Source organism: Xiphophorus hellerii, chromosome 13 (assembly GCF_003331165.1).
Source record: "Xiphophorus hellerii strain 12219 chromosome 13, Xiphophorus_hellerii-4.1, whole genome shotgun sequence".
Lineage (NCBI taxonomy): Eukaryota > Metazoa > Chordata > Actinopteri > Cyprinodontiformes > Poeciliidae > Xiphophorus > Xiphophorus hellerii.
The window spans coordinates 3,795,553-3,820,013 of NC_045684.1; the positions used below are offsets into that span (position 1 = coordinate 3,795,553).

Consider the following 24,461-nt stretch of genomic DNA (forward strand, 5'->3'; position numbering starts at 1 on the left):
ATCAGACCAATAAAGAATATTTTAATACAAAATTATGTGCTTCATAAAAAGTATGTTTAATGTCTACTTTAAGGTTACATTTATAAGGTACTTTTAATCTGACAAAATAACCTTGATATTCAACAATCTGATTTATTGAATATGGCTGTATATATGTAGCATATTTGTAAAGATAATTTACTATATTTTCAATAAATGTAAATGAATTGTGACCAATAAGATCAATGGGCTAGTTTTCACAGAAGGTAAGTGCGACTCATGAAGGAGCAGACCAGAAGTTTGCAGTTGCGAGTGCCTTGCATTTATAGTGTGAAAAAATTATATACATATTTACAACAGTGGAAACATCCAAATGGCCATATAAAAATGCGCAAAAAAAAAAGAAAGAAAAAAAAAAAACAATAAACAAAAACCAAAATCAATCCCACAGTTCCAACATAAATGGACCCACACCCTTCAGTTCATCTACCTCCAAGCTGGGGTTGATTAGAGGCCCCAAGAAGATTACAGTTAAAATGCTTGGTGCAGTGCAGGTCATCAGCTGACTAAAGTCAGATCAGAGTGGAGACAAAATTGTTCATTAGCTGCAAGGAGCCTCCAGCCTGGCAGGAGAAGCAGAAGTCTTCCAGCACCAAAAGTGCAATCTTTTCTTGGGTTCTAGCTCGCCATCGCACCTGGCCTGAATAATGAACAGACCATTTTCTCAGTATGTACATATAAATATTCAAAACATTCTAGTGTGCACACAAATTCATTAACTGGCACTCTTTGCACTATAAATAATTCTAAAACAGTCCATTTCAGTTAATATGCATTTTCAATAATTATAAAATTCAATATAAATTACATCCATGAAAAATCCAATAAATATGCACCATATAAATTAGTCAACATGAAATGTAAAAAAACCAAATCTAAACAAGTGCTCAATAAATATTTAAGGCACCTTATTGTCCATCAAATGGGTTAACGGTCAGTCATTTAGCAGCTACACCGACAACCAGTGACAATGAGCTAATGCTAAATCACACACGGAAACACTCACCAATTCCGCAGTTTTATCTCACACAAATATTGATTTAAGGTGAATGATGAATGACACAACGCTCAACTAACTAACTAATCTAAAGCAGATTAGATTAACTCAACTAATCTGCTCCTCCCAACGCGTCCTAATGTTTCATACCTCCCGGCTCCTGCTAATACACCTAGCAGATAGGCTGCGATGGTACATGTGACACTGATTCCCAACAGCGATTGGCTGTGTGGAAATCTCGCGAGAATCGCTGACATTATATGAAAGATATCGCGAGATTTGAAATTAAAATGGTCAGGGTGTGGAGAAACCAGATAATGGGGGAATGGAAGTTAAAATTTATACCCGGGTTACTTATATACATACATTGCCAGTAATATTTGGTTAAATGTACTTTGGCAACTTGGACCTCAAGCAAACTGTTTAATATCCATCAACAAGTTTCTTGTGACCAGATTTCTGAACATACTTCCTTTAAGAATTGGTCCAGTTGATTAATTTTCCTTTCACACATCAGATCTGAAGCAAATTCCTCAAATGTCCATGTTGATTGGAGGCAACTCTCCAGTAATAAGATGCCACTATCATAGCACATCCACCAATAAAACATGATACACTCTTATACAATGCTAATGTGAAAAAATTTTCACTGAACCTTTCTCACACTGACCTTTCCCATCATGTGAATACCAGGCTGATGCACCTTGACACAATGATATTGCATATTTTGTAAACGAATACCAGGTTAGATGCAAACTGATATTTGAGTGTGTGATCTGAGTTGATCACACACTCTGAACCAGAGGAATCGAATTCCTGATGAATCTTTACGGAGCCGCTCGCCGCCTGTCCAGCTGTCTGATGCTCTCTGTTTCTGTCTGTCAGCAGAGCTAAAAGTTGCAGCTCCTTGAAGTCATGTCCGAATGTCTCACAACATTTCTCACTTCTACTATGACTGTCTCCGTTTCCTCATTAACAAGCTTCTTAGAGTACATAGTGTTTATTGCCAGCTTGAGGCAGCCAGGACAGATAGGGTTGAATAATCTGAAGAGTTTAAATATAGGTATATGAAACACTGGGATTTTTCATTCATAAAACCTTTCTGCTTTAGGTTCATGGCCATGTATTTTCAATGTTCAATGTATTTAGAAGTTAGAGAAAATTAAAATGTCAAGTATTTTTCACTTTTAAGGCAGAAAAGAAAAACGAAAACCCACAACAATCTAAAAAAACAGAAATGTTAAAAAAAAAGTACAGACCTGATGTATAGATACAATAGTTAATACTTTACCTGTTACTAATTCATTTGTTAGGCCTTGTAAAGATCTAGGATCAGGAAAAGGGAAGCTATCATCTCTGCAGACCTTACACATCCTGGACACAAACTGTTAAGGTTTTTACCATCATGTCATCACAGAGACAGTTTCTTCTCCCACATCGCTTATCAGTCAAAGTTAATTTGATACATACTGGCAGTAATTCAGCCTTGTCTTCCTCTTTTTATATTTTACATTTGAAAAGTTTTCATCGAGAGCAAAGCGGAATCAGAGTCAAACTCCTCATTTGGATGCACAAACAAAAACTCAGTTTTGCTGTGTTCTCCATAGTCACCGGGTCTCCATCTCACAGAGCATAGATGGAGATCCGATGGAGAGGAACGATGGCGCCCTGTAGAATTATTGCTGCAGACAGGAAGGTATGAAGGCAAAAGGGGGTTCAACCCAATAGCAGCAAGGTGTACCTAATAAAGTGGCAGATCTGTGTATCCCTATCACATATCAAAGTAAAAGAGACAGTGTCACAAATTGCAGTGGTGTGAGGTGGTGAGGTAGACGCCAGGAGATCCAGGTAAGTGAAATAAAGAATATTTAATGACAGAACTGATCCAGAAATGTAGTCCAACAACGAAAGCATCACTGCAGAGCAGAAACCAGGGCTCTTCACAGGTAGCGACAAGGAGAAACGAATGGACTGACGCAACATCAGACAAGACGCCAACCGAGACGAGGACCCGACAAAGACACAGACACACAGGTGATACTAAATACACAGGAGGTAATCAGGGAACAAGAAACACCTGGGAACTAATCAAGGGGAGAACAGGACAACAAGGAGACACAGAAAACTCGAAATAAACACAGAAAAACACAGATCCTGACAGACAGGGTACAAAAAGGTTAAAGAAAAGTACAAACTTCATCCATCCTTTGAAAGGTTTTATTGCCTCTCTGTCATTAAACTAGTCATAAATCAAGAGCTAGTCCAGTGAATTTACATCCAGAATGGAAGAAGCAATAAATGAAGGAGATGATATTTGATCTGGCAACATGAGTAATGTAAACATAACACATGACAACATAAACGAGTCAGTCCTATATCTCAATGCCAGTCAATTACAGAATATGTGATCTGATCACAGCACATCTTCAATACCTACGCAGATAATTTTAAATCACAGTCAATAATACAATTCAAATAAATTAATGTAAACTTTGTCTAAATTAATAAGACTTTTAGAGCAAAAAGATCAACATTTCATCTGCTGCCATTAACACATTCAGAATGAAGCAACACAATCATTTTGTTTTTCCTCCAGTGCTCAGGTTGCTCCTCTCACATCTCCTGCAGCAAACAGCTCAGTTCATTCTAGGACATGTTGACACATCTGGTGAGTTTTCAGAATCCTGACTGGAAAATGTTTATTTTTCCAGGCCACACCAGCTCATTCCAGTTTTTATGCACGTCCAAGCTCACAGGAAACAACTTCACCTAAAATAAAATCGTCTTCTGCAACAACATCACACATTTGCAGTCCAGCCTTCAAGGTATTTCACTGTTAAAATCTTTTTTATGATAACTTTCCACATATCAGAGGGCATTAAAACTGTTTACAAATCCAATTGTGGAGCAATTATTTGTTTTATTGTGCAGCACAACATCAGTCCGCCAAGACAAAAAGCCCTGTTTGTATCTGAACCAAACGTTTTACTTCCAGTCCACTTTTTCTTTAAACTTACATTAATCAAATCAGAAGGGATGTTTAAAAGGTGTAGCAGCACTGCTTCCTTTAAATTAAATTTCACGATTTAGTGACAGTGATGATGCCAAAAGCATTAAATGCCAAAAGCAGAACAATTACTTGACAATAGCCACCACAGAAGAGCCTCTCTATGATATCCTGAAAGAGAAATATTTTTTCTCTGATCCAATATCTTCACCAGATTACATGAGATTATGTAATTTGGATATGTATATATATCATGGAAAGAAGGATTTCCAACCACTTTTGTTTTTGCTGTAGACAGAACAGCAAAAACTGTTCTGTTTTTGCTGCCAATGTCTTACATTATATGCCAATGTAAGACATTGGCATATAATTTTACACTATATAACCATAAAATTGTGGACCTAATAATCCCATATAAGCACAGATGTATCTGTATGTCTATGAGAAAACCTCCCCAATAATATCACCATCACCTTTAAGTGATATCTATAAATTCTGCATGCTAAACCATAATTTTAATTCCTCTGTAAAACTAAAACACCAGCAACTTTTTAAAGCCAGTGGTTTAAAAATACATATTTTAATTTTCACACTGGTTTTCAAATACACATTTTTTAATGGTCATGTGATTGCATTTACATTTATATTAAAGTGGTTTAGAACCAGTGAAATAATTTCAGCCGAAAGGACAAAGCTACACAAAGTTATGTGTAGCTTTTCTTTTCTCAATTGCTTTTTGCTGTTATAAAACGAAAAAAAATGTCTTGCATTTTGTTTTTCAAAAAATAAATAAATAAGAGCTAGTCCTAACTGAATATATACATATTCATATAATTTATCTTAAATTAGTATTTTTCTTTAGCTCCATTTTGCTTTTTGCATATTTTCAGCACTTTTAAAAGGGCGATAAGAAACTGTATTTGTTGACATTTAGTACTCTTTGGTGCCAGCAGAGGGCGCTGTCACACAGACAAAATGTAAATCCATCTCTGTCCAAAAAAGAAAGCTCTGCTCAGAGGGACCCCTACAGGCGAACTGATGTAAACACATGAAGGAGTAACACCTGCCACATAGCCCTTATATACTGTTGCAGATGGCTCATATAATTTCATGGCTTTAAGTCATTAATGCTTCATTTGCTGTCAGCAGGATTTGAGAGGGAATACACGCTTTGACAGAACAATGGGGTGTGTAATCTCTGCTCTGAGGAGGGTGATGGTGTGGGAGATACTCTCAGAGGTTCACAGGAAGCCATGGACACGAATGCAGCAAGATGAAACATCACATCTGATGTGAGAAGCGACGGCTCAAAACTGGATCCAGTTTGTGGAGCTTTGAGTCGTTGATGGAGGAGAAACAGAGCTGGAAGTCCAAAACACACAAACTGATTAGTTGTTTTTTTTTTTTTTTTTTACACATCAATAAAAGTAAACGGTTTTCTTTTTGAAGATTAAAAATACATAATCATAATTTCTGAAATTGTGAAAAGAATAGAATATAAAATGAAATAACTAAATCATCAAATGTATTATTTGTATTGTTATTATTAACGTATTCACACCCAGACAAAAAAGACCACTGAAAAATTATTTAAAAAAAACCAAACTTTTAGTCACATTTGTTCTGACAAAATGTGGCGAGATATAGGGCCACATCTATATAGATGGCCAATAAATAAATACATAAATAAATAGATAATAAGAATAAATTTCCAACACCAGTGAAGTCATGGTCTACCTTGCTGGAGCTGAAAAGTCTCCCCAGAGTAGATCTGAGCTCTGATTGGACTGAACCACTGTGTTGGAGTTACTGCTGTCCAACTCCAAGAGGCAGCCTGAAAGAGACAAAGAAATATGAAAATCACTTCATGCAGCTCACAGATGGCACACTTTTTAAAATTCATTTCATGCAGCCGAAAGAGAGATATTCTCTAATTAACATTCTGACTGAGAAAATGGGTTACTCATGTAGGTTAAAGCTGCACAAGGTGGGATTTTTCCATGATTCCCAGGTCTGATGCACAGAGATTATTCATTTTTCCTCCAATTAGTTTTCATATGAGCTCATGTATACAATACAGTCGTGGTGCAGCTGTAGCACAGTGCTACTAACCTGTTGCTGTGCCAGCTGTCTGGGGAACAGTGTTGTGGTTAGATGAGCCAGACGAAGGAGGCGGAGCTATCTTCCCTCCAGGTGGTGGTGGCAGGAGTCCAACCCCCGCTGAGCCCTGTGGACGGGGCTTATCCCTCTTTTTACCCTGCTGTTTATGGAACAAAGAGAAAGCCAAGTTAAAGGCTGAAGAGAGAAAAAAACTGAGCATGTTTATGGTCAGAAGTTAAATATTTATTACTTTGCAAACTTTGCAAAAAAAAATACAAACAAAACAAAGTTGTTTAAACTGAGTTTGGTAATCAGCAATGATATTGAATATCATTGCTGATTTCACTGGTGTTTGTTTTCAAAACATTTTAACAATTACTAGTTTTGACAAGGATGATATTTATTGTGTATTTTAGATACATTTCTGTTAGTTTTATACCAAATTTATCAATTGAACTGTATTAGTTTGTATTTTTAGTAACTCCTATGTTAAGGAGTTGCATAGGATTTCCAGAAATAAGGCTTCACCATTAGCTTAACTTTTTATAAAAATCAGGGAATTAAGGAAAATCCAGATATTTCCTTACTCCTATATTCAGTGTGATTGTCTGTCCCTCCTTAAAACCCAAATCCAGTTTTGGTCCTGAATCCCCGAGCTGGTTGCTTTTACTGATTTCACTCTCCTGTTTCACCCACCTACAAAGATCCAAAAACACAAAGAATTTTCACTTAGAATTTTCCAATAAAACAAGCTGTGAAAACTTACATGATCAGATCATAAGGAAGTTTAGACAAAAATTCTATTCTTTAACATTTTTTTGAAGCTGAACATACATTTGCACACTGAACCTTCTTGCTTACTTGAAATGATCCTGCAGAGCGACGTTGAAATCAAAAGCGTCTCCTCGGTCCCCAAAGCCAACTCCTATGAAAGCACTGCGGCCTGCATGCAACACATGGTGTGAGAAAACGTGGATTTGTTTACAGGTTTCTAGTAGAAATGTGGGATAAAAATACCAACAATGCATTGCAAAAAGAATGTATAATCCCTAAACCTTTTCACATATATCAAATTACAGCAAACTTTCCTGTATTTTATTTGACAAAGCAACTAAAGGCAGAACCTAATTGTTAAGACACATTATATGCTTTTCATTTTACAAACAAAAAAATCAAGTGTATTTACTTAACTCATCATTACTTCAAAATAAAATCCAATGCAATCAGGTCCCTTCAGAAGTCACCAAATTAATTAGACTCAAAATATCCAAAAGCTATAAAAATCTATTTATGAAACATATGGAAGTCCTATGTTTGCATGAATCTTGTTTTGGAAACAACAAATGTGCTCTGATTCGGTGAGACAAAAATGTGACTTTCTTTCCATTTTCAAATGCTGTTATTGGCAGAAATCCTGGAGTAAAAACCTTTTGAAGAACAAAAAAAAAACTTCAAATTGGAACAACAACCCTAAACATGCAGCCAGAGAGATAATAGAATGACTTAGTTCATTCAAAGTCTCACCCTAAATTCAGTAACATGGTGCAAAAATGTTAAACATTTATGATCACAGAGAATCTCCATTAAATCTAACTGAGGCTGAACTATTTCGAGACATACATAACTGTCGCTATCAGAGACAAGCAGCTGGAAGTGCAGGTTGTGATGGTTCTAAAACTAATTCCTCAGAAATCAATACAAGTTCATTTCAAATATTTTAGCTTTCGAAAGCCATCTATCCTTGTCCTTCCGTGTCACAAAGTTTCTCTACTTTGAATTGATAATACAAAAAAAAAAAAGAATTAAAATACCCAGAAGTTTGTGGTTGTAACATGACAAACTGGAAAAACCTTTAAGGGGTGTAAATACTTTGACAGGGCACAGTTAGTATCCTCACCGCTGTCATCCTGTATCCTCAGAACAAAATATCGGCTGGAATCACTGACGGTTTCCACAGCGACGCCGGGGTACTCCTTCACAGGTGCCTGGGCAAACAGTTCTCCTGCAGTACCACAGGACACATGTGTTAAAAACTATAGAGGAATAATGGCTCCAGTTCATCTGCACTGCTTGTTTGTGTCAAACTGCATAAGTGTCAAAAGTACATGCTTTCAATGACAGCAATGTAATGTGCATGGAGTTTGTGTGACCTTAACACAGTTGTGTTTTCATTCTCAGTGGAAATGTCAGCGTCAGCAGGAGTTCCACTACCCGAGGAGTCTGACTCAGAGCGATAGAAAACATCAAGTCAACAAGTTTCATATCCAACCTGAGACTTTGTCTTCTAGTTTGATGTATGCTACTGTTCCTCTGGCCGTTATTCTCATCCGACCGGACCAGTCCGGAGCGTCTAGCTTCCAGTCAGCAGCCCTGCAGACAAACGGTTGTGATGAACAGTCACAGAGCTGCAGGTCTGCTGGGATTATACAATCTAACAGTATGATTATTCTGTTAGGTTATTCTGTTATGATTATTCAGCTTTCCCTGGAAGTGCAGTGATGAAATGACTTAACTCAAGGTATCACTTTGCTCTGATGTGATCGACGTGATGACATTTTTAATCTGAAAATAAATACTAAACAATAAGCTCCAAGTAGAACTGAGTTTCATGAACACTTTACTTTTCTTTCTGTCAAAAATTGACTGATTCTTCACATATATAATGAGATTATTTATCTAAAAAAAATAATTAAGAAAAATCATCTTGCTTGGCAATTTTGTTGGGCATTTGCACAACAAAAATTAAATATTGAAATTAGCACAGGTTCTGATAATACAAAAATCAAAATCCATCCTTTTCAGATTAAAAATGTTCATTACTCCTCAGAACAGCCTGGGGCCCAACTTTCCCTTCCTGCCCTCGGGATCCTCGCATGGGGATTCCGCCCATGCAGTGACCAGCCTGATGGACACGCAGCAATCCGTATGTGATGATGAAAGGAAAATAGACTTTCGATTTAGTTTTCAATGTGTTTCCCGGGTCAGCATTTCCAACAATCAGTTCCAGCCTATGGAGAGTGTCGGGAACTGTCCTGGCAAACTGCCCGTACTGATCCAGGCAGCATGATGACAAATAACACGGACCCTTTACCGCACACCGCGTCACGCAAGTAGCCAAACACGGAGCGCTCCAACAACTGGGACGTGTTTTGAACAGAAAAAACAGAATTACTACAGTTTCACTTGCATTAGTGGAACTCTGTGGCTTGGTGTCCATGTGGATGTAGGATCCGATCGTCACCGACCACTAGTAAACCCCTTCAAGTGGTTCTGCTTTAACCTCGCAGGTGTTGGCTTACCTGTACGCGCGGTTCGAAGCACGAGGCGGGATGCGGTAAACGTTGACATCTGGTTTAACGCACAGGATCGACTCGTACTCTCCCTCAGCCGCCATCTTATCCCGAGTGCTGATGTGGGAGGATCGTGGTCGTGAGTCATTTATTCAGCTCTTTTCTAACGGGTTCGTGAGTATGGCAAGACATGTTGTCATGTAATAATGAGACCGGATCTTAAATTGCCATAATTCAGTTCTTCATTGGCCAAGTAAGCAGTTCAGCAATCTATTTGTGTTTAAGTTCATATCTAAAATAGTTAAGAAGACTTAAGAAGACTAAATCTGCCAATCATCTCAGCTTTATTGCCATTCCTAAAAACATAAACCATGTAGAAGAACAAGATTTGTTTTGTGTTGACTCAAGCTGCATTTAACATGTTCAAACTAACGTACCATAACACAGCACATTGGAAATCAAATGACATATTATCCATAACAGGGAACCTTGAAAATAAAAGTAAACAATAAGACAAAAAACAAACAAGCAAACAAACAAAAAACAGCGTGCAAATAGATGCAAGTGAAAACCGGTAGACACTGGGCATATATTTATATATGCATATACAGTATATATTTATTTCTTTTTTTCCCCGGGTTTAATTATAAGTTACAATGGCCTGCCATAAAGAAGACCTCTTTACTTCACCTCGGCGTTAAACAAGCTGGTATCAATACTTTATTCTTACATTGTAGTCATGGAGTGAAAAAAGCAGGTTATCCAAAGAATGAATAAATAAATGAATAAATAAATAAATAAATAGTAGGTAGCAGTATTGGATGTGGGTGGGGGGGCAGGTTGGGGGCGTGGTCATCTGCGGAAGCGGAAACCGTAGCTTCGTGTCGTCTGCTCGAAGATATCTGAATATCTCTGGTCAGTTTTTTCTCGAATACGTCTTATTTTATTTACAAAATATCCATACCATTTAGCACTACTTTAAACTGTTAACAGTGCTTGTTTTTGACATAAAATAAGTCTTTTGATTAGCATTTTATTTTATATGTAGCTAATTCCTGCAAACTTGACACCCAGGGTAGCCCGTTAGCCATGTTGACGGTAGCGCGCCGTCTTGAGTCGCTCTCCGAGGTGCTGAAATATGATTCTTCAATTTTATTCTTGTAAGCGCATCTGCTGGTAGCTGCTTTAGCTTACAATTAACCTCCTGCTTTATTATAATATGCCAGGGTTTTCCTTGTTTTTTTCTTACACCCATGCTAACTAGCTTATAGCTTAGCAAAACAGTTGGCAAACCTACAGTAGGTGAGGATCTGTGTTTGTCGCAGAAGGGAGCAAGCTAAGATCTCCACCGGAGCCAGTTTACCGTCACTGTCATAATTATCTGGTCTATCCAAACGTTGGCGCAGCATCTTTTAATGTTGACTGGTTGCATCTCTGCAGCTGCTGGGATCTGGTTTCTGACTCCCTGATACAAAAACCAGTCCAGTCAGGAGGCAGAGAGAACAACAAGATGAAAGGTCATTGATCTACAACCTGCACGCAAGCAATTTAAGCTAACACTTCAGCAAAAGAGGCTGCATTTACTTAAGGTATCTGTCATTATCCATTTATATGTGTGATTAAATATGCCTGGTTTTGGATCTGTCCAGCACCGCTTGATGTGTTTTCTCTTGGACAGACTGCTGGTCGCATTCCCCACCTCCGCTGGTCAACATGACGTCTTCAATGCTTCGAAGGCAGCTGAAGAACCTGGTCCAGAATTACTCTGAGGCCGAGGTCAAGGTATAAGAAACACGTTTTTGGGTTGTTTTTATGTGAGTCCGCAGGAAGCATCAACCGGTTTTTAAATGTTTAGTGATGATGTTGGTCCTGACATGAAGGTGTGTACTGCATGCCATAGAGCCAGCACACAACACAACTGTACACAAATGTTATCCTTAAATGATTTTATGTGCTGGGGAGTTGACTGAAGTCAAATATGTAAAATGTTATATTTGATGTGAAGTTTTGTTCATGATCTATGTGAATCAAATTATCCTGCAGTTTATAGTATTATGATGTGTAACCATGTAAGTTTTGTGTGTGTCTTTTCTTTCTTTGAAAAGCAACCTCTGTTTTTTTACTTGTCTTGATTTGTTATTGTCCATCAGTTTAACATATAATATTCTGTATTAATAGAAGCACTTAATAGTACATCTGCATGCAGAAACTTATCTATTCACAGTCTTATAAATTTGTATTCACTTCAGTTTCTTTATTATAATGTGTCACTTGGATTGATGTAAATCAAGATTCATATTCAAGCAATTTATAGACTTTTGATTGTTTAAATGGTTAACTAGCTAACATACTATTAAAAAACTAATTGAAAAAAAAGCAGAGCACCAAACACCAATTAGAGTGGAAATCTTGAAGATGAAGGAAATGGAGAAAACACACTCTGTTCAGAATTTCTACAGTAAAGGTGAGACTTTATAATGCTACACCTAGAGGGGTTTTAAAGTTGCAATGTAAAATGATACACTGCAGTCAAATCTCTCACAGTGCTGAAGTCATTGTTTCTTTACTTCTTTTCAGCTGCTGCAACTGTATTCCTCCTTTTGCTTTGCAGCACCCTTACACTTTTCCTTTTGCTTTTTCTGCAGGTTAGAGAAGCGACGTCCAATGATCCATGGGGCCCTTCCAGCACTCAGATGGCTGACATCTCTGATCTCACCTACAATGCGGTGGCTTGCAGCGAGATCATGACAATGCTCTGGAAACGCCTGAAAGATGACAAGAATTGGAGACATATCCACAAGGTGAAGAAGATGAGAAACAGAAAATTAAAACAAAACACTATGTGTTTTTTGACAGTCTAGAGCATTTTCTGTTCTTGGAGAAGTAATTGTTTAGCATTGAGATCTGTTTTTTTACAGGACAGCTTCAATCTTTTAATGCCTGAAATGTGGAATCCAACACATTATTGATTAATTTTTCTTTCTTTTTTCTTTTACTTTTCAAAATTGGTAAAGCAGCTCTTCCTCCAGAAGCATTTTGTAAATTAATACCAATAAATGACGACGTAACATTTAAAATTTTTGCAACCACTACTCCTCAGTTGGATCACTTAGTATCAGACCTTGCTCTCACTGGAAAGAGTTGCTGTGACAACAGGTTTTTAATTGTTTTGCTCGAAACAACAACATTCTACTGGACTTTTTATTTTATTCATCTGAATAATTCCAGAAATCTTAGTAGTGTATTAAATGACTATTATGTGCTTTGAAGTCCTAATCAAGACCATAGATATTTAATTACGCTTTGCTTGTATTCATAATTGTGACACCTGTTTGGCTAAAATGTCATCACTGCTCCAGCTAATCTGCGACTTTACTTGGTAAAGTAATAAATTAATTGAGTTGTGTTTTTCTTCCCAGTCTCTGACTCTGTTGGAGTACCTCCTGAAGACTGGTGATGATCGTGTGATGCTGAAAATGAAAGAAAACATCTACATTGTCAAAGCTCTCACAGAATATCGTTTTGTGGAAAAGGATGGGAAAGATCAGGTGAAGCTTGTTTTTATCTCAGGCTTTTAGCATTCTGCCCGGCCAGTTGGGGGTTTATTGAACTGCATTAAGAGTATCCATTATTGGTACTAAAATATTCATTGCCTTTTACCTTCATAACCTTTTGGCCCGGTGTTAAGCAATATTGGATTGACTCAGTAAAAGCCTTTAGAAGAAACATTCACGGTTTGGAATGCTTTGGCAAATTTTAAATAAAGATTGTTAAAGATAAACATTATTTTGGAAAATGTTTATATGTTTTCCTATACATTTTCTTCCATATTTGCAGTACTAAACCTGGGTTGGTATGAGAGTATCATGGTATATTAACCTCTGGTGAAATTATTCATGGTGTCATGGTATGGACACAAGATAATCAAGGTTCAAAGTTATTGTAGTTGGTGCTATCATAAGATAGCACATTATTATTCCATTTATAATGATATTATAATGTGTACATCCTGCTTGCTGCTTGCCAACTATAAACCATGTCACCCTAAATTTATAGGTGGAACCCCTCTAGTTTCAACAACAATAATCATCTGTTTTTAGGCCAAAGTTTAGTGTTGTGTTACTTCATCACCCTGGAACTTTCACCTGCATGAACCACAGGAGAAGCAGGAAATGAAATACTTGCTGTTTTGACTGCTAACCTGTTTAAAACATTGCTATACCTTGATACCTCTAACTGGCCCATGCTTAGTCTGTAACTCGTCAAACCAACTAAGGAATAATATAATTGAATTTGTCATAGGGAGTGAATGTAAGAGAGAAGGCCAAGGTCGTTCTTGTTCTTATGGAGGATGATGAAAAACTGAAAGAAGAAAGAGAGTTTGCTGTGAAGACCAGAGAAAAGACATCCAAAGGTTCTGCTGGTAAGATATTTGGACTTGGAGTATGACTGCTGAACACTTTCTGGTTCCCTTGTTACCTTTACTTGTGTCAGCATCTTATACATATTTTGTTAATTTCTTTTCTATCTCTTCCTACTAGCATCATCCACAGACAATGTGAAGGATCCTAACTACAAGCCAGTTTATGTTCCTGGATCTTCGGGACTTCCATGCTTGGACAACATTCCATCTGTGGCCGACTTGACTGCTTCTTTTGCTGCCCGCAAAGAGGAGCGACTTCGACAAGAAGCAGAGAAGAAGGAGGCTGAGAGACGAGTGAGTGAGACAAAACAAGATTATGAACTGAGATGTAGCCAGGGAAATTTTGTACTTTTTAAATACGATTTAAAGCTCAAGGGGATTACTTAAGCTTAAGAAATTAAGCAAGTTGATTCCTCAACAAAACAAAATGGTAGAGAACTTTCTGATCAACAGTCTGACTTTGTTTTGATGGGTACTCCGTCTTTCTATTCTAGGCCAAGATGAGCGAAGATGAGCTTAAATGGGAGGATGCAGGAACAACTGAAAATGCAGCAAGTGAGGCATGGGGTGGCGAGAAAGAGGAGGAGAAGAAGAAGGAAGTGAAATCAGATCCATGGGGAGCTCCCAAAGAACCTAGTACTGATCCTTGGGGTGCTACAGCCAAAACTGAAGATCCATTTGTGGCAGACAAATCTGATGAGGATCCATTCACAGCACCTAAAGACAAACCAGATCCCTTCAGTTCTTCCAATGGGGATCCATTCAGTGCTCCAAAGGATGATCCATTCAGTGCTCCAAAGGATGATCCATTCAATGCTCCAAAAGACGATCCATTCAATGCTCCAAAGGAAGATCCATTCAATGCTCCAAAGGAAGATCCATTCAATGCTCCAAAGGATGATCCATTCAATGCTCCAAAGGACGATCCATTTAATGCTCCAAAGGAAGATCCATTCAGTGCTCCAAAGGATGATCCATTCAATGCTCCAAAGGAAGATCCATTCAATGCTCCAAAGGAAGATCCATTCAATGCTCCAAAGGACGATCCATTTAATGCTCCAAAGGAAGATCCATTCAGTGCTCCAAAGGACGATCCATTCAATGCTCCAAAAGATGATCAGTTTAAAGCCCCCAATGGTGACCCATTTGGTACTCCAGAAAATGATCCATTTAATGCTCCAAAAGATGATCAATTTAGCGCTTTAAAAGAAACCCCGAAAGATGATCCATTTAATGCTCCTAAAGATGATCCGTTTGAAGCTTCAAAAGACGTCCCATTTACAACACCAAAAGATGATCCTTTTGGTGTCCCAGCAAATGATCCTTTCACTGCTCCGGTATCAACACCCCCTAAAGAGGAGCCGTTAGTAGAAGCAACAATATCTAAGGCTGATTCGTTCACTGGTCCCACAACGCCACCTAAAGCATCATTTTCATCACCAACCAAACCTGTTCAAAATGATCCTTTTGGTGAACAAACAACGCCGGGTAAGGAGGATCCGTTTTCTATAACATCAAGAGATGACCCCTTTACTGCGTCATCAGCACCATCAAAAGAGGACCCATTTACAGTGCCATGTAGTCCACCAGTGGAGGCTGCTTCGGATCCCTTCAGTGCCCCTGCAGCAGGTTCGCCCCAAGAAACTGCAGATACATGGGGAGCTCAAACCAGTTCTCCGCCTGCCAAAGGCTCTGATGCTTGGGGAGCACCGAGTGTTCCAAAGGAAACCAAGAGTGCCGATCCCTGGGGGAACGACCCAAGTGTCTCTTCGCCACTTGCTGACTCTGACCCATTTGGAGATGCAACCAAGCCAGACGATGACCCATGGGGAGCCCCTGGTAAGAAACATTTAAATCTGTTCTTGGAACCTGATTTGGATGTTTACATTTCCAGTTTGATCAGCAGCTGGATAAGTCTTATTAAGGGCCTTGACATAAACTTCTTGAACATTCCAGCATTTAATTGTACTATTTCTAGCTTTGTTGGACGTGAGCGTTCCTTTTAGAGATATAAAAGGCTTATGGAAGAATAATGCTGTGGTGTGAACATTGTCTACAAAGAATATAACTTAAATTTTTATGTTGCTGTCGATGCAAACAATTGAAATGCCCACAGATATCTGGGCCATAAGTAGATTCTTGGGCGGGGTTCCAAGTCCTGCCCCACATCTCTTCTCCCACACTCCTGAATGAAATGAGCAGCTTGTTTTCCACACTGACCTGAACCACTAAATGCTGACGAGACAGTTGATGAGAATATTTGATTGAAGTGTGTTTAAGAGTGGATACATCAAAAAGTTGCAGGACAGTAGATCTCGAGGACTGGAATTAGGAGCCCCTGTTCTAGTGGGATGATTCCCAACAGGTTTTGCTGTTGAGTGGATAGTAGTGCAAACTGGGAGAATTGAATTATGAATCTGTCATCAGGTGACAGAAAGGCAGTGCTTTCACACTTTCAGTCTTTGGGAACCACAGCGGACTTCACAATATTTCTGTTGATGCATTGGTTTTCTCTGGGTACCTCTGCCTCCTCCCACCTTCTAACACATTCATACCCCTCTCTGCTTTGTGTTCCCAACAAGAGAACAGGTGGTGTGTCCTTCACAGATACTGCAGGAAGTGGCGGATGCAAACTCATCAGACTGAACTAAACATGCAACTATTTGAATTAGAGAGGAATATGAAGCATTCAGCAGCCTACACTGTTTTTTGAATTAGTCTGTTGTCAGATATTTCTGCTTCTTTTTTCAAGGTTTTACTCATCATAGTTTCAGTAGTTTATGAACAAGAAGATGTGTGTGTCTCAGGCTGTGTGTGTATTTTAGCTCAGTTTTTGCTTTCACAATCAATGGATATATTTATAAAACTACTATCTGGGGTAATTGACCACTTGGGGTGCAACCCACATTTGTGCTTCGTATTATGAAGTTCCTCTAGCTTTCAGATGAAGCCTTTCACACATGACTCCATTGGGAGCATGAGTGAAAGGCTGCAGTCATCTGTACAGCCTACAGATAACAGACTGTAGTGTTATCTGTCACTACAGCTGGTTATTCTTAACTGCAACTAATACACACACAGTTACAAGATACTATAAGTTTATGGTATGCCATTGAGGGATTTTAGGCTTTTTCCTGTCAGAAGGTTCAGATAGCAGCCTGTCTGTGTTGGATCTTTGTCTGATTCATTGTCTTGAGACTCTAATGTTCACTTATTGTTGAGGTTTTTTCTTTACCTTTTGTTGAACAACCTTAGCATTAAACAGCAAATGCTTGTCTTACAAACTTTATTTATTCTCCATCGTATCATTTGGAGGTAATGTAGTCTTAATATAAATGTTTTTTTTCTCTGCTACTTTCAAATCAAACTCTTGTATAAATGTGTGTCACTTCAAAATTCCTACAGGTGTTTTTTGTTCTCAGACTTATTTTCTTTCAATTACATATTTACAGTAAAATATCACAAATACTGTAACAAATTTGATTAATCACAATGAAAGGTTTCTTTGTAAGAGAATATGTTTTTCAGTAGACAACCTTGACTCGATGAAGGTCAAAATCAGTATTTTGTACTGAACAATCAGTACAAAATACTGAACAATCTTTATAGAAAGGAGTAATTTTATCTTTACATCCGATATCTTGGGAAACCAGAGTACCATTATCACTTATTTTATGTTAATATATCCTAATGAATATTTTGTACTATAAGGTTGGACTCGGCTTGGGTTTTGCTGTTGCTGTTTTTTAAACATGTACTTCTGTTTAATTTTTCCATTCAGCTTCAGCTCCAGTCACATCTGATGATGCATGGGGAACCCCAGCTCCTCCCGCAGACTTGTCCCCCTCCGGCGACCCATTTGGAGACGGAGCAACTAAAAGCAGTGATCCCTGGGGGGCACCAAGTAATGCTGGTGGTGATGGTGCAGGTAAAACATGGCTGTTTTTTATGTATATTTCTGTCATCCATCCATCATTTAATGAAGCATACTGTGATTGTGTCTAATGTGCTTTGCTCTGATTATGTCACTGTACCTGTGAGTAATCTAATGAAATGCTTAACTTTTTTTCTGCTGCCTAGTGCAACGTGGCAAATTGTGATTCTATAATCTAAGATTTGTGGCTGTTTGTGTATAAAACCATTTTTTCTGTCATTGTGTGATTTTCATCTCTAAAGTAAAGCTTCTGCATGTGAAACCTTTTACCTTCAACACTTTTTCCTCACATCATCTGTACTTTAGCCATCATTCAGCTAACAATCTTAACCAATTAACCTTCTCTTCCGCTTTGCTCTCTCTTCCTCTCTGACCTGGCCCCTAAAGAAAACACCTTTTAGAGTAGCATTGGACCTTTATCTGATTTCAGGAAGACGAACATCAAAAGAAGAGGAGATCCGTAGAAAGACTGCTTCATTTTTGGGCTCTATGGGGGGGTCACTGGTTGACGTGGACGATCTGTTTGCCCCGAACCCCAAAACCAAACAACAGCCCCTCATCAACACGCTCGCTGCCCGGACACATGCCATCGGTAAGGTCAGAAAAAAAGCATCTCTCTGGGTCACAAATACCCTTAAGGACACAACCTGTGTGGGGTATTACTTGCAGATCACTTGATTATTAAGGAGGCATGATTCATTTTCCTGGGAACCAAAACATTGCTGTTTCCATGGTGATTTTCAGAAGCACCTCAGAAGGAAGTGTTAATAGAAAGAAGCTAAGATTGACCAACAGTTATTAATGGGTTTATATGGAAATGCTTATTGTGATCATTTTGCACCAACCCGTCCCTCCTTTGTGGTCTTGCTGTCACATATAGACGTGTGTAACACCTGTTAGCGTTAATGACCTGCTGTAAAGTTGCCCTCTGTAGATAGTGGTGTGTAGTAACCTGCCGACATCTTCTCATTCCTCTCTTTGCTCTACTTTGGTGTCTCTTTTCTGGAATGCTTCAAACTGCATACCCCACCCTCCCTCCTTCCCCTGCCTCCTCTTACCGCTCACACTCATTTCCCAGGTACATCCAAAGGCATGACATCTGGTCCTTTGGCCAGATCAGAGGCATTCACTGAAACTTTAGCCCCAAACTATAACCCCTTTGATCCCAGCCTAGCACCCACTCCTGGTGTAACTCATTCTGCTTTTGGAGCTGCCGGTCCCTCTGGTGAAACTCTCCAGTTTAGGGAACCGTTACACGCTGTGGGAATGCCTCATTCTTCTGTGCATGTTCTTCAAGCAGCTCAGGACGCTCCAAAATATGGAATGCCACCACCTGCAACACAAATGGGGTTGGGAATGTTGGAGTCGGAATATAATGTGGGGAATATTTTGGGAACAGGGGACGCTCCAATTAGCTTTTTTGGAGCAAACTCAGCAGGTGTAAATCCATTTCTATGTGTTTCTCCACAGACAGGAAGTGAGAATAACACAGGCAGTGAACCAAATGAGATGATCATAATCGATACCAATACATTCTTGCTTTAACAGATTATTTCATTGAGTCAAATGAAATTGTTATTAAATATCAATAAACAACAATAACCATTATGGAGCTTTTCAGTTTTATGACCATGATGTTGTTATTTAAGGCATGTTTCCACTTCTACGTCTGTTGACACAATGAACAATGGTCAGGATCTGCTTATGAAATAGTAAATTATTCTTAAAACCTTCCCTTTTGTATTTTGTTCATTCCTTCAACTGTTCAAATAAAAAAAACATGTCAGCTGGATAAACCATTAAATTTATCTGGGAAAGGAAACATTCAAGTGTCTTTGGGGAAACACTAGAGTAACTGTGTATCTGTGTGGTTCTTTTGTTACATATGTTTGTTTTCTTCAAGTGTGCATGTGTTCAAAGAAGATGTGTGTGTGTGAAGTGTGTGCACACTGTGCAAGTGTGCAGTATATAGTTATATATATATTGTGCTGATGTAAATAGTGGAAGTAATTACTGCTAAACCTTGAATTATACTGTATATCAAAGTGTTACAGTCAAGATTAACTATTTATGGATATATTTATTAATTTATTTATTGCTTCATACATTATTGATGCAACTGCGGCCTCCAACAAAAGAAGATCAGGTGAACTTATATTAAAATTCAGCTCAGTAACTGTTGGTGCGTCCATTTTATCCTCTCTGATTAGGATTCATCGTGTAGTGGAACATGTCTGCGTTGTATGTCCCAACAAATTGCTTTCTGTTACATGCATGCACTCTGAGCACATCCTGTTATCGTATATGTGTGGGTGTGTGTGTGTGTGCGTGTGTAAGAGTGAGTTCGACCTTTACAGTTTTGGTGTGTGAGTGAAACAAAATTCTGTATTTTAGAAAACAGCTGCTGTAAGAGTAAATAAAGGGATTCAGTTGATGTCGTTCTGATTCCAGCAACATGGAACTGAACAGTAGCAGCTAAAAGGACTGAGTTTCAACCTATACTGAGCCATGCAACTTCTCACATTTAAACTGTTTGCATTCTTTTAATCAACTCGGGGGGTACCTGTTCATATTCTGCTTTATGTGGATGAAATTAAAAATTTTGATTGAATGAAATCTGAATTTATGCTCACTTGGATTCTAAGTGTTTCAGGTTTTGCTCATCCTAAACGATTAAACAGAAGGTTGTCATTTAAAGCCTCACACAGCAGATGAAACGTCTGTGTAAAGATAGAAAGAAGGTCAGCCTCTGTCCGTTCAGACTATGAGGATTTTGGCAGATAGACCGTGTGATTTTCAGATTTTATTTTGTATGAGATACATTTATTTTGCTGTGTATTTACCTTTAAAACTGTGTTGTAGACTGTGACAGTGTACAGTACGTTTGAGAAATAAAATGGATTGTGTTGCCTCTGTATAGTGTGCTATGTCAAAATTTGTGTTTCAAAACAATGTAATGTCATTTTTCATCTCTGGTAATCAAATTGAGAAAGTTACAAACAACAAAATTTTGTTTTACTTTACTGTTTAAACAAAAGAGAGCCAAAATATCTAGTTAAGGAAAAGGTTGGGACACCTGGCCCTCTATTAGTAACCCTTTGGCTTAAATAGCTGCATGAAGATGCTTTTTGTGACCTTCTACCAGAGAGATGAAGCTTATTCTAAGAGACAAAATCAAATAAAACGTGGAAACATGTTAAAAAAAATGCTCAGCATCAACAGGGATCATTTGATTTATGTCGACCCAATGAAGGCTTTTGCACTGATCAATATAAAGGCTTATTGCTTTACCCCTTGTTTTATAGCACATCATTTTATTTTAGGAGGTGAATTTTCATATCCTATCATAAAAAGAATACATTTCCATTCAATGAAAATAATTATAGATCTAAATCTGCCACAGTATGAATAATTTTGAGCTCAATTTTATATTTACATTGACTTCTGATATCGTCAGTATCAAAAGTCACCGCAAGAGGGCGATAATGAGGCACTACGACACCACCACGTTTTCATGTTTTCAGCACATGATTGGTCTGTATACTCACATTTTGAAGTAAGATCAATTTTGTGTATAATATCTAAAATTGTATTTTTAAATAAGTGATTTTTTTTAAATTGTGATTTAAGGTCCCTGTTCAAAACTGCCGTTGTGGTGTATGTTACCGTTTACCGTTTATGTTTTGATCTTTAAGGTCAATCAATAAAAACGATACATTTCTTACTGTATCTAAATGCAAGATTTGAATAAAAACCATTGTTTATAGAGACCTTTCCATTCACATGCATGTCCTGAATTTTCCAGAGGTGTAAGACAATAAAGAGGCCATTACAGAATTGTTTTTTGAGTAATTCAGGATATCCAGCTGAGCCGGATCTCAGCTGTTACATTCATGGAGAAAGAAGCTTAGAGTCTAAAAGCAGAGAGATGTGTCACATCAGGACAAAATGGGTTGGTCAAGTCAATGTGTTACCTATTTTCACTCAAGCAACTTAAATAACATAATCCGCAGGAAAAGCTCCTTTTTTTCAGCAACCCAGATCCATAATAATTATAATTATGGAAACATAATGAGTATTTTCCATGATGATGACAAACCATTGAATTAATTAAGCCTCTGTAAGATTAAACTGAAAATCTGTTATAAGGTGTTAACAGTCTTGTTTTGAAATCAAACCTGTGTGATAAACTTTCATTGTTGTCAATTTTGACATTTAAAGTTTATCATCTAGAGATGGCCTATCACAACTTGAACCTATTGGCTTAGATGGACTCCTTGGGAAGTAATTAGTCAAAATTGTCTTCCTGATGCGGGGAATATGCTTGTGTAACTTTAGGTATCAATTAAGGTAAACTGTTAATTTACTTTATAGTGTTGCATTGTTGTGTAAGATTAATAAATAATACATGTCTCTAATGTTGATATAATGAAAAAGCAATGTCATAGTGAAGGTCACAGCAGTGTCTAGTATAGATGAAATGTTACCAACCTGTGGAGTTTAAGCTGTGCTACATCAAAATGTTTCTTTTCACTAGATTTCATGGTTAAATTGTTGGTGTGACTGGTTTTCTGTAGTGACTCTGTAATCTGTTTGTGGGTCAGAATTATTCCAATTTTCATGCATGTCTGCTATAACAAAACCACAACCTTTAGGTTTATGTGTATGAAATTTTGAATTTCTTGTTTCTGTCATAAGAACTCAAAAACAGCTTCAATTTAAAGTGCATTTTGAAAACGCTTTCATCTGTAAATTAAGAAAAGTCGTCACCGTCTGAGTTGGATAAATGACATAAAGTTGTGTAAAGTTTCACACCTGAAACATGAGAATGTTGGGACAGTTTGTGGATTAGCAGTAGCATGGCTGCCCTGTACATTGAGGCTATTAGTCCTTGAGGTAGCTGTTCATGGATCCTCTACCTATTTCCTGTCTGAATACTGTAAATATCAAAAACTTTTTAACATAAGACAATACTGAATGTGTTTTATTTTCCCCCACTAGCCTGCCAAATGGGACATTGTGGAATTTTGGTTCTTCAACTTTCAAATTATTTTTTGATACCTTCTCAGAATTTGACTGAAAGCTTAATTTTGTTGACAGAGGAAACTTTGTCTTGTGATTTGAACTTTTTTTTTTCTTTGAATTCATAATCTCCCCTTATTCTGCTAATGAATTGCCAAAGACTCGCGTCTTTCTTCATTGAAACAAATGCGCAAAGTGTATTATAACCTAACTACATGAAAAAAGTCCAATAATACCATGACAATCAGATCCCTGACTAGTGTGTGTAAACATCTGGCCACAACTGTGCAGCTGCACTGGATTGTGTTGAAGGGTCAAAGCTTAAGAAGCAACACGGACCATCAGAGTTTATCACTAGTGCACTCATCCAGCTCCCAGCTGTTCGATACCACGCCGTTAAATGAGTCATATTGGGTCAGGTTGGATGAGAGAGACAAGAAATGAAGTCAACAAGAGAAAGGAAAAAGCTGCGATGATGGAAGGATACAAAGAGCGAAGGGGTGGGAAAGTAACAGATGGACTTGGGCGGATTAGAGCGAATCTGGGTGGGTTTCTACTGGAAACCAGGAGCGATGCCGGAATCAGGAGAAAAATTCAGGAAACCTGAATCTATTATTCAAGAAGGTTGAGACAAACACAAAGTGAACGTTATCCAGCCTACAGGCATTGGTAAGTGACACTTCATTCCTAATTCGTTGCTATGATTTCTTGCTGTGTGAGATTTTTTGTTGATCAAAAAGTTGAGCTCTTCCAGCTGCGGCTGGATTTTCTAATCCCACCCCTAAGGGAAAAGATTTCGGCTCATTCTGATGAGACGCTTACAGAAGAGATCAACTAACACATTACTGCATGTTATTTCATGTGAACATTGGTGTTATTGATTCAAAAATGCAATGCAAAGTCAGATCAAATGTGTGAAGAAGCCTGAAAGAAAACCTGAATGATGAGCAAGCAAACTGTTGGGGTTCTGGAGAAACATGTTTTAGAACCACTTGCTCATATCAACTCGGAACAATTGACCGTTTAATTTAAAACAAATGAAATTACCAGGTATCTTGTTGCACATGTAGATTTTCAGTAGCCAAGATTGTTAATTAAAATAATTAGCAAAACCTCCTTAAGCAAAAGTATAAATTAGATTTGTTTGAAGAAGAGAGTGTTTGCTGCTAGGCAGACATTAGATAAAATCATAGCATGTTCACTTCTGAAAAGTTATTGTAACTGAGTCTGAACTCCACTTATTTCCTAAATTAAACAATTTAATTGTTTAATTGATAACTGTTTGCATGTCGTCTACAAAGTCTATTGTTTTGCTCAATATATCTCAAAAACATACTCGTTCAAATTACAGTTTCTGTGCAACAGAAGTGAATGCCTCTGCACTAACTTCTGAAAAGTTATGTTGGTTTAATTTGAAGCAATCTTATGGTTGATAGAAGCTACACAATAATTACCATAAATAGGTTGAGGAATGAATCTTATTGGTTTACTATTCTAATTCATTGTAAAAACAGAAAAAATAAATTATGTTAGGTCTCGCACTTCGGTTTTTATTCCCCAATTCCTAACTCTGCTTATCTGAAGTGGACCACACATTTCACGTTGCTAAAGTAAGGCATACATATGGACAGGAGTTGATTGAAAGAGCA

General features: G+C 37.9%; 2 protein-coding genes across 6 annotated transcripts; one reads left to right on the plus strand and one right to left on the minus strand.

Annotated features, from left to right (window-relative positions):
• Nucleotides 1–4,827: 4,827 nt before the first annotated feature.
• On the minus strand, nucleotides 4,828–9,572 carry necap1 (NECAP endocytosis associated 1). The gene is made up of 8 exons (XM_032581642.1): nucleotides 9,443–9,572; nucleotides 8,413–8,513; nucleotides 8,041–8,145; nucleotides 7,005–7,086; nucleotides 6,731–6,839; nucleotides 6,156–6,303; nucleotides 5,781–5,877; nucleotides 4,828–5,405 (listed from the first exon to the last, which is right to left on the minus strand). The coding sequence occupies exons 1-8, from the start codon at nucleotides 9,535–9,537 to the stop codon at nucleotides 5,351–5,353; spliced, it is 792 nt and encodes a 263-aa protein (XP_032437533.1). The 5' UTR covers nucleotides 9,538–9,572; the 3' UTR covers nucleotides 4,828–5,350.
• A 709-nt stretch (nucleotides 9,573–10,281) lies between these two features.
• epn1b (epsin 1b) lies at nucleotides 10,282–20,704 on the plus strand. Of its 5 annotated transcripts, XM_032581378.1 has the most exons (11): nucleotides 10,282–10,348; nucleotides 10,874–11,022; nucleotides 11,112–11,215; nucleotides 12,079–12,234; nucleotides 12,853–12,981; nucleotides 13,736–13,856; nucleotides 13,975–14,150; nucleotides 14,351–15,017; nucleotides 15,078–15,695; nucleotides 17,632–17,784; nucleotides 18,221–20,704. In XM_032581378.1, exons 3-11 carry the CDS (start codon nucleotides 11,147–11,149, stop codon nucleotides 18,466–18,468), a joined length of 2,337 nt encoding a protein of 778 aa, XP_032437269.1. In that variant the 5' UTR covers nucleotides 10,282–10,348; nucleotides 10,874–11,022; nucleotides 11,112–11,146; the 3' UTR covers nucleotides 18,469–20,704. The 5 variants fall into 5 exon arrangements, with proteins under 5 accessions (XP_032437269.1, XP_032437266.1, XP_032437268.1 ...); XM_032581375.1 differs by having other exon boundaries at nucleotides 14,351–15,695; XM_032581377.1 differs by having other exon boundaries at nucleotides 14,351–15,695; nucleotides 17,638–17,784.
• The last annotated feature ends 3,757 nt before the right edge of the window (nucleotides 20,705–24,461 follow it).